The sequence below is a fragment of the Phyllosticta citriasiana genome, assembly GCF_038021145.1.
Source record: "Phyllosticta citriasiana strain CBS 120426 chromosome Unknown IWZ02scaffold_3, whole genome shotgun sequence".
In the NCBI taxonomy this organism is placed as follows: Eukaryota; Fungi; Ascomycota; class Dothideomycetes; order Botryosphaeriales; family Phyllostictaceae; genus Phyllosticta; species Phyllosticta citriasiana.
Genome location: NW_027117280.1, coordinates 2,588,614 through 2,597,375, shown reverse-complemented (window position 1 = coordinate 2,597,375; position 8,762 = coordinate 2,588,614). Strand labels below are relative to the sequence as shown.

The following is an 8,762-nucleotide window of genomic DNA, read 5'->3' as shown; positions in this document are numbered from 1 at the left end:
CGCTGCCCAGCATCAATTGAAGACGGATGTGAGGATGTCTTTTGAGGAGAAATAAGGACTGAAGATACAACGCTGCCGAAAGCGCGTTATCAGATTCCTCGACTGGCTGCAGAAGGCTGAGACATGATGCGCGCGGTGTTGAAACAACAGCTTCCAACATCTTCCAACATCCCGGTAGCACATCGCCGAGCTCCCGAGAGCCTGCGTCGCCTAGCCCTGCCTTCGGTGACCCTCTAGAGCTCAGCTTAGAGCTTCCAAACACCTCACCTTCATCACTCACAGCTTCTCATCCATTCGCTGCTTTCCTGCTCCCAAGCATCTCGTCTCGTCTCGTCTCGTCTCGCGACACCCGCCTGTTCTCGGGTTTCTGGCCACGTTTACCCGCACGACAGACGATGGTCACCACTTGCGTTCACTAAAGCTCGGTCCGCCCGCTCTCGGCTACAGGACAGTGCCATGTCGTCTCGCCTCTTTTCTACCGATGAAGAGCTGGGGAAGAAGGATGACGATCACAAGCCGGGCTCCGCGCGTCCGTGGGCTCGACACATTCCAGTACACTACCGCCGAAGAAGAACAATCATCGTATTAGCTGCCGTGCTTCTGCTCTTTCTTTTGCGCGCGCTAGCTTCGCCCTCGACCGATGACGATGCGCCAGTGGCTCGCGGCGGCAGCCCATGGGGGAGCTCCTTCAGGCCGACCCGCGCCATTCCGCCAGACGGCCCTCCTCCGCGAGATCCTGACATTGACGATGTCGACCAAGCAAACCATTTCTACGGCGGAAAAATAAAATTCTTCGACCTTGCCGAGTCGCTTCACAAAATCACCTCTACCAATGGTCTCCGCGAGAAGAATCGGAACGCGCTCTTTGCCGCGTCGAACCTGCAAAGCGTGTCGGCCTTGTTGCCCATGGCCTGCGAAATGGCGAAGTGGAACCGCAACTTTGTCCACTTTGCCGTCATGGGTCGCAACGACGTCCCTCTCGGTGACATTCTCGAAGTCAATGGCATCGACAAGGACGGATGCGCCGTCATCTGGCACGATGCGCGACCAGACTACGTCCTCTTCAGTTCGGACAGGCGAGCAGAGGCTGCTGTAAAGGCGGCCATGGGCCACATCCACAACTTTATGCATCCCCAAGTCGTCATCACAGACGACCCGAAGCGCGAAGATCTTTCCTTTGTCAAGGGCATGGCCCAAAAGACTAGAGAGCACAACATTCCCATAATCGAAATACCACGGAATGGAGCCGACACTTTGGAGTGGTTGACGCGTCTCGACACAGGTTCGCTCAAGTCGTGGCACCGGCCAACTGTTGACATTCTCATCCACGCTCCGCCCAAATCTTCCGGTTCCCTCGTCAGACTCGTCAAATCAATCACGGCGGCAGACTATGCGGGCTTGGTGCCGCCGAGAATTCTCATCGACCTCCCTGCCGATGTCGATCCTCCGACGCTGCGATTCTTGGAGCGCGTGGCGTGGCCGCCAAATCCCATGCCCAGCGCTCTTCGCCCTCATGTAAACCAGATCATCCTTAAGCACCGCATTCCGAGAAAGAGGTTGTCCGAGGAAGAAGTGTCGATACGATTTTTGGAGTCCTTTTATCCTACGGACCCAGTTGACGCGCATGTCATGCTCATTAACGCGAATACCGAATTGTCACCTTTGTACTACCAGTACTTGATGTTCCATTTGTTGGAGTACAAGTACTCTCCATATGCGGGACATGACAAGGGTCACTTCTTTGGTATCAGTCTGGAGGTCCCGCAGTTCCATTTGAACGGCACGACGGCCTTTGAACAGCCTCTCGTGTCCTCGATGCGGAACGAAAAGTACCAGGTGCAAGGATACATGGACGAGCCTACACCATTCACGTGGGTGGCTCCAAACGCCAACGCTGCGCTCTACTTTGGCGACAAGTGGAGCGAAATTCATTCTTTCTTGGCCAATCGTCTCGTTGCTTTCGAGCTGCAAAAGGACCCGACGCCCCGACCTCGGACCATTCACGAAAGTCAGCCAAGTTGGATGGAATACTTTCTCGAACTCATGCGCGCGCGCAACTACTTTTTGCATTATCCTGGCATCGATCCTGTCACGCACGCCCTGGTCACTGTCCACAATGAACTATACCAACCCCCTGAAGACAGTCTTTCCTCACCCAATAGCCACGATGATGACGACGACGCTGCAGATGAGGACCCTCCCAAGACCAAACGTAAAAGCAGCAACGCGTCCCCGTTTCTGACGGGCGACACTGACGCACACAAACCGCCGCAGCATGACGAACTCAGTCTGGCGTCCAGGGGCTCGCTCTTGCACCAAGTTTTGCCGTTTGACGGCGATCCTCCCGAACTCGACGCCTTGCCCTTGCTATTGCACAATGGAACGGACGTTTTGATCAAGGATGCCCGCACCGTGGCCGAAGAGGTGACGCGCAAGTTCCGCGAGGCGATTGGAGGTTGCGGTCCACCACCAGAAGGCAAGAGACGCAAAGTTGAGGGAGGAAGCGCGCGGGATCTCTTCTGTTTTGGAGACGAAGGCGAGGAGGTGTGGGAGAGGGAGAAGGGACTGGCAAAGAGTGAAAAGGAGGCGATTGAAGCCGAAGAACTGGGCGACGATAGGAAGAAGGGAGGCGGCACGCCAAAGTCGCAGGAGAAGAAGCCGCCTGAGAAGGGGCGAAAGAGCTACATGGGCGAAGTGTTACCACCGCCGGACGAGAAGAAGACGCATAAGAAGGACAAGGGCGAAGATAAGTCCAAGGACGAGGAGAAGAACGGAAGCGCAAAGAAGACCGCCGGTCCTCACACGGAGAAGGAAAGCAAGGAAAGGGAAGAGAAGGAGGAAGAAAGCGAGTCGAAAGAAAAGGATAGCAAGAAGGACGACGAGTCGAAAAAGGGGGACGACAGGAAGGACGACAGGAAGGACGGTAAGAAGGACGACATGAAAGACGGAGACGACTCATCAGCATTTGGGGGACGGCACGGCCAGCATGAGCTGGGCCGAGGACGAAAGGAAAAAGGACACCAAGGCCAAGTCGGCCAGCGCCGACATGAACGGCGATGCAAGTCAACATCGGATCGCGGGCGCGACAAAGAGCGTCCGCGCGACAAGGACATATAGACTCTTGATACTCCCACTTTTGTTTTCCAGTCGGGCTCTATGCCTGATTGCTAGGGAAAAGGCGTTTATACGGATGGACTACATTGTGCAATGGCAGCAGGATTGCAGCAGGATTCTGCCACCTTTGATTGGACGGAAGGGTCGCATGCTGCGTCGACTTGGCGAGGAAGAACTGGCTGCATTTTGCCCTGTAGCTACAGTTGCGCGGACTGGAAGTGTAATTGTTTTGTTTCGAGCCTTCAACGGTAATTTAGGGCGGATTTCTTGTATTTATGGCTGTCGACTGGAGTATAGATTTGGTTTAAGTTGACTTTTCAAATTCTATATCCATTCTCATCCCGTCTTGCTTTTCAACTGTGAGCGTGTTGCTCCTGGCGTCAACAAGTCCCCCAACACCGTCGAGCAAGCTCAGCCAGCAGGATCTTGACAGTTATCAGTTGGTCGAGCGCTTGAGGTCGCATTAAAGTTGCAGATCACGTGGTGAAGATGCTGGCTCGTGCGTCTCTTATCTTTCAACAACCAACATCATCTTCCGCCTTACGCCATTCCTCCCGCAATCGATCTCCAAGTCTCCGAGCCGGGTATCTTGCACCTGTTCTCCGGTTCATCGACATGAGGCTCGTTCGAGGCGGCGGGACAAGAAACGAGTCTCCAAGTCACATGACTGACGAGTTTATGACGACGACGGCGGACGAGCGACGGCCAAGGCTCCACCGACACGGACCCCTGTACATACATTGTGGCCGACAGAGCATGTACATGTAATCATCAGATGTTTTGACGGAACCCCCCCGCTTTCTCGGAAGGAGAACTCTTGGATCTCGGCACTTTTGGGTCTCCAGCTTGACTGTCATTTGCATTTGTCAGATCAACTGGAATGCATGTCGTCAGGATGCTGCAACACAACCCCGCTAACCCCGCTGTTGTGTCTCTGTCCCGCCGCTGCAGAGAGGAGGTACTTGCCGTTGGACTGCCCTGCTCGTGGAAGTATCCCACTCCAGGCCTTTTAGAGTTTACGCCCGACAGCTGGGAAAAGCGGACTTTTGCTGGCGGCGCATCTTGCCCTAGCCGAATCGACGCAATGAGCTAGCACTCATGGCATCAACCGGATTCAGATGTCTTACTCAGCGTCTTTAAGCGCACTAATGGACAGCTCGTGTCGACGTCTTTCTGCCCCCTAACCGCAGAGTTATTTCCGCGCTTTCCTCAGCCGCTGACAACGACGTTTTCCCCCCGTCAGATTGACTCCCCTTGAATCAAGATGGCCGAGCGGTGCCTGCATGCGACGGAACCCACCAAGCGCAGGGGTGACGAGGTTCACGCGGAACGACCGCGCCCAAACGAACGGCATGACAGGGTTGCGGATGGCGGGTCCCGGAGCTGTGCCATGTAAGCCCATCCGAAATAGCGTCTGATTCGCCAATGAGCATGTTGAACTGACGTCTTGATTTCAGTCCCGTCTTGTCCCTTTCCTTCCCCCGTCTCCCCAGTGACGTGATTTTCTCCTCCTGACTTCTCAACCTCCGAAGCGCAATAGACATCCACTATTTCGCAATGGCGCAAGATATTATCGTCGAGAATGGTGGTGGTGGTGGTGGTGGTGGTGGCGGTACTATCTGTGGGGACGCTCCATACATTGATCCGGCCCAGAAGAATGGGTTGTCCAACAACATTGTCAACATCCGTGGAGACGCCAATGGCAATTCCCTCTTGGAGGACGCCCTGAAGGGGCTCCACGTCGAGGACGGCGCCGAAAAGACACTGTCCACTATTCTGCTCTACGACGAAATCGGCCTGAGGTTGTTTGAAAAGATTACATACCTCGAAGACTATTACCTCACAAACGCCGAAATCGAGGTCCTCGAGACGTACGCGGACCACATTGCTGACAGGATTCGGCCTGGATCAATTCTCCTCGAGCTGGGAAGCGGGTACGACCATCCTTGGAGTACTCGGACATTGCTGACTGTCTAGAAACCTTCGCAAGGTCAACATCATTCTTCAAGCGCTCGAGAAGCAAGGAAAAGACATCGAGTACTATGCCCTGGACCTAGACGAGTCGGAGCTGCAGCGCACTCTGGCCGAGGTGCCGAGCCAGTCGTTCAAGCACGTCAAGTGCTTTGGGCTTCACGCGACGTACGACGACGGGCTGGAGTGGTTGAAGAAGCCCGAGATCGCGTCGAGGCCAAAGACTGTGCTCTGGATGGGCTCCAGCATTGGCAACTTCAAGAGAGAGGAATGCCCAGGATTTCTGCGCTCGGTTGGCGCGTCTCTCCAAGAGGGCGACACGCTGCTCATCGGCATCGACAGCTGCCTAGACCCTAAGCGGGTGCACCGAGCTTACAATGACAGCGAGGGCGTCACTCACCAATTTATCCTGAATGGACTCGAGCATGCCAACAGGCTCCTTGGCGCGCAGGCGTTCAAGCCCGGCGAGTGGAAGGTTGTTGGCGAGTTTGATTCTTTGAATGGTCGTCACCAAGCATTTGTTGTTCCGGTCAAGGATGTAGTTGTTGACGACGTTCTGGTCAAAGCGGGCGAAAGAGTACGCATTGAAGAGAGTTACAAGTTCAGCCCTGGCGACATTCGGCGATTGTTCGACGACGCTCATCTCGCCCAGGGGGCGCGGTGGATGAACCAAAAAGGAGACTATGGTATTTACTCCCTCAGCAGTCTCTAGCTACTTTCTTTTTCTTTCTTTTCTCTTTGACTCCTTAGTAAACTATACATGTCTGATCGTGTCTAGGTCTCTACCTTGTGTCCAAGCCCCAAGTCTTCTACTCCCTGCAGCCGGAAGACTACGCGGCCGAGCCCGCGCCGACCGAGTCCGATTGGCAGCAGCTGTGGGCCGCGTGGGATGCCGTCACGCAGGATATGCTTCCGCAAGAAGGGCTGCTGGAGAAGCCAATCAAGCTGAGAAACGCGTGCATCTTCTACATCGGGCACATTCCGACGTTTCTCGACATACACCTGACTCGGGCGACGCAGGAACCGGCGACCCAGCCGGCGCACTACGCTAGCATCTTTGAGCGGGGAATAGACCCTGACGTGGACAACCCTGAGATGTGCCATGCGCACAGCGAGATTCCAGACGCGTATCCGCCAGTGAAGGAGGTTTTGCGGTACCAGAACAGAGTTCGGGGGCGGGTCGGGGGCCTGTATGCCCGCGGTATGGTGCAATCCGACGCGCGGGTTGCGCGCAGTCTATGGCTGGGGTACGAGCACGAAATGATGCATTTGGAAACGTTGCTATACATGCTTGTCCAAAGTGATCGGACGTTGCCTCCGCCCTGCGTCGTGGCGCCCGACTTCGAGGCCCTGGCCAATGAGGCCCGCACCGCGGCCGTCGCGAACCAGTGGTTCTCGATCCCGGCCTCGACGGTCGACGACGGCCTCGACGATCCGGAGAATGAGTCCGGCCCGCGCCGCTTCTTTGCGTGGGATAACGAGAAGCCCCGCCGGCGCGTGGCCGTTGGCGCCTTTGAAGCCAAAGCTCGCGCCATCACCGTCGGTGAGTACGCCACGTACCTCGAGAAGACGGGTTCGACCCAGATACCGGCTTCGTGGGCTTACGCGGCGCCGCGGTCCCGCATCGCCAACGGCCATGTGGCCAACAACGACGCCTTGGACGACCAAGAGCACGCCTTTGACGGCATCACGGTGCGCACCGTCTTCGGCCACGTCCCGCTCGAGTACGCGGTCGACTGGCCCGTCATGGCATCGTACGACGAGCTGGCGGGCTGCGCGCGCTGGATGGACGGCCGCATCCCGACGCTGGACGAGGCGCGCAGCATATACGCCTACGTCGAGCGCGTCAAGAAGTGCGACCTCAAGGACGCCGTCCAATGCACCATTCCCGCCGTCAACGGGCACCTGGTCAACGACGGCGTGGCCGAGTCGCCGCCACACAGCGGTCGTCTTGATAATGGCGTCTCCTCCTCTTATATCAACGGAGCAGGAGACGCAGACGCGGAAGCCCTGTCCCGGCAGCGCCGCGCCCTTTTCGTCGACCTGAGCGTCGATGGCGCAAACGTCGGCTTCAAGCACTGGCACCCGATGCCCGTCACGCACCGCGGTCATCGTCTCTCCGGCCTGGGCGACATGGGCGGCGCCTGGGAGTGGACCAGCTCGACCCTGGCACCGCATCCCGGCTTCGAGCCCAGCAAGGCGTACCCCGGGTACACGGCCGACTTCTTCGACGGCAAGCATAATGTCGTGCTGGGTGGGTCGTGGGCGACGCATCCGCGGGTTGCGGGGAGGAAGACTTTGTAAGTGTTTGTTACTCTTGATGGAGGAGGAGAGGGTTTTGTGTGAGTAGGTGCTGACTTACTTGTGCTCGCTTGCAGTGTCAACTGGTATCAACGCAACTATCCGTACGTGTGGGCGACGGCGCGTGTGGTGCGCGATGTCTGAGCGAACGCCGTCATCGTCACTACTGGTCATCCGTCGTTCGTTGAACCGCTGTGTCGATCTGCCGTCGGGCTGTCCCTGATGGCGCTCTGTCCAATCATCTCCCGCCTCTCGCTACTACATACATACACTGTGATGCCGCGTCTGTCGTTCCACTGCATGTCACGGCCTTGACGAATTGGGGAATTGGGGAATTGGGTGGGGAATGCATGGAGTTTTTGCTTGAACGCTTTTGCAGTTCAGTGTCTCGGATCATACTGCATAGGTACATATTTGCATCCATCAATGTGTGTGTTTGTTGCACTAAATGACAGTGATGTTGACATGATCTGTCTGAAAAATTTCACGCTGCTGATTCGTGTCAACATTAGCGCCACGGAAACAAGCATGCATCGGACATTTCCACAGGTTGCATATAAATACAGCAAGCACACGACTTGGAATGCTTTCCCTCTATACACTCACATTGAGCGCTGATTGCTACCACTTCTATGAACGCGTCCAATCACCACTACCCCGGCAGTTTTCTCAAACAATGAAACGAAACAATTGACAGACTTACTCCAAGCATGTACCTGCTGCTTTCTCTGCAATCAAATCACAAAATGATTGCAATCTCAGGGGTTTCGACTCGCATCATGTCTGTCGGCTGTCCATTGCCTGGAGCACATCAAGAAAAGCCCTGCGTCCTCCAGCCGTGTTTGTTTCTATTGCGGACCGTGTTTCTCTGGAGGAGTGAATGCTGCTCTGCTCGTCCGTTTGACCGCTCGGAATGCTGCATTGCTGCATGGCTTTGATCATAAGTGTGTACCATGTCCTGACTCTGGGCGGTTGAGAAACCCTCGGAGCCTGACGCTGGTCGTCCTAGATTGTAGTTCAGTCGCGGCAGCAATATCCTTGTCATTCAAATTGGAGTCTTTGTCTTTTGTTGACTGGAGCGTGACAAAGGGAGTATCTTCTGCTTAGTGCATTGGGGGAGAGGTCAGTGCTGCACAGTCACAAGTCATGTCCCTTTGTTTTCATTTCCCCGTCTTCTGACAGGAGGAGCATCGGTCGGATACGTGTGACAGGGTATCGGGCACGTCAGGAACACGAGTGCATTTCGAAACTGTCGTCGCGACACGCTGCCGAAAGTCGGAGGACATACTCAGTAAAGGTCAAACGAATGCATGCTTTTCCAGGCGGGTGCCCCCACATGGAAAGAAAGAGGGAGGTCAAGGACGTCAGAGACGCCG

At 55.8% G+C, this 8,762-nt stretch overlaps 2 protein-coding genes across 2 annotated transcripts; both read left to right on the top strand.

Annotated features, from left to right (window-relative positions):
• Positions 1–23: 23 nt before the first annotated feature.
• IWZ02DRAFT_445697 (uncharacterized protein) lies at positions 24–3,502 on the top strand. The gene has a single exon (XM_066767183.1). The coding sequence runs from the start codon at positions 457–459 to the stop codon at positions 3,115–3,117; it is 2,661 nt and encodes an 886-aa protein (XP_066625741.1). The 5' UTR covers positions 24–456; the 3' UTR covers positions 3,118–3,502.
• A 775-nt stretch (positions 3,503–4,277) lies between these two features.
• On the top strand, positions 4,278–7,577 carry IWZ02DRAFT_195426 (C-type lectin protein). The gene is made up of 4 exons (XM_066762491.1): positions 4,278–5,048; positions 5,092–5,771; positions 5,864–7,385; positions 7,464–7,577. The coding sequence occupies exons 1-4, from the start codon at positions 4,672–4,674 to the stop codon at positions 7,528–7,530; spliced, it is 2,646 nt and encodes an 881-aa protein (XP_066625740.1). The 5' UTR covers positions 4,278–4,671; the 3' UTR covers positions 7,531–7,577.
• Positions 7,578–8,762: the final 1,185 nt, after the last annotated feature.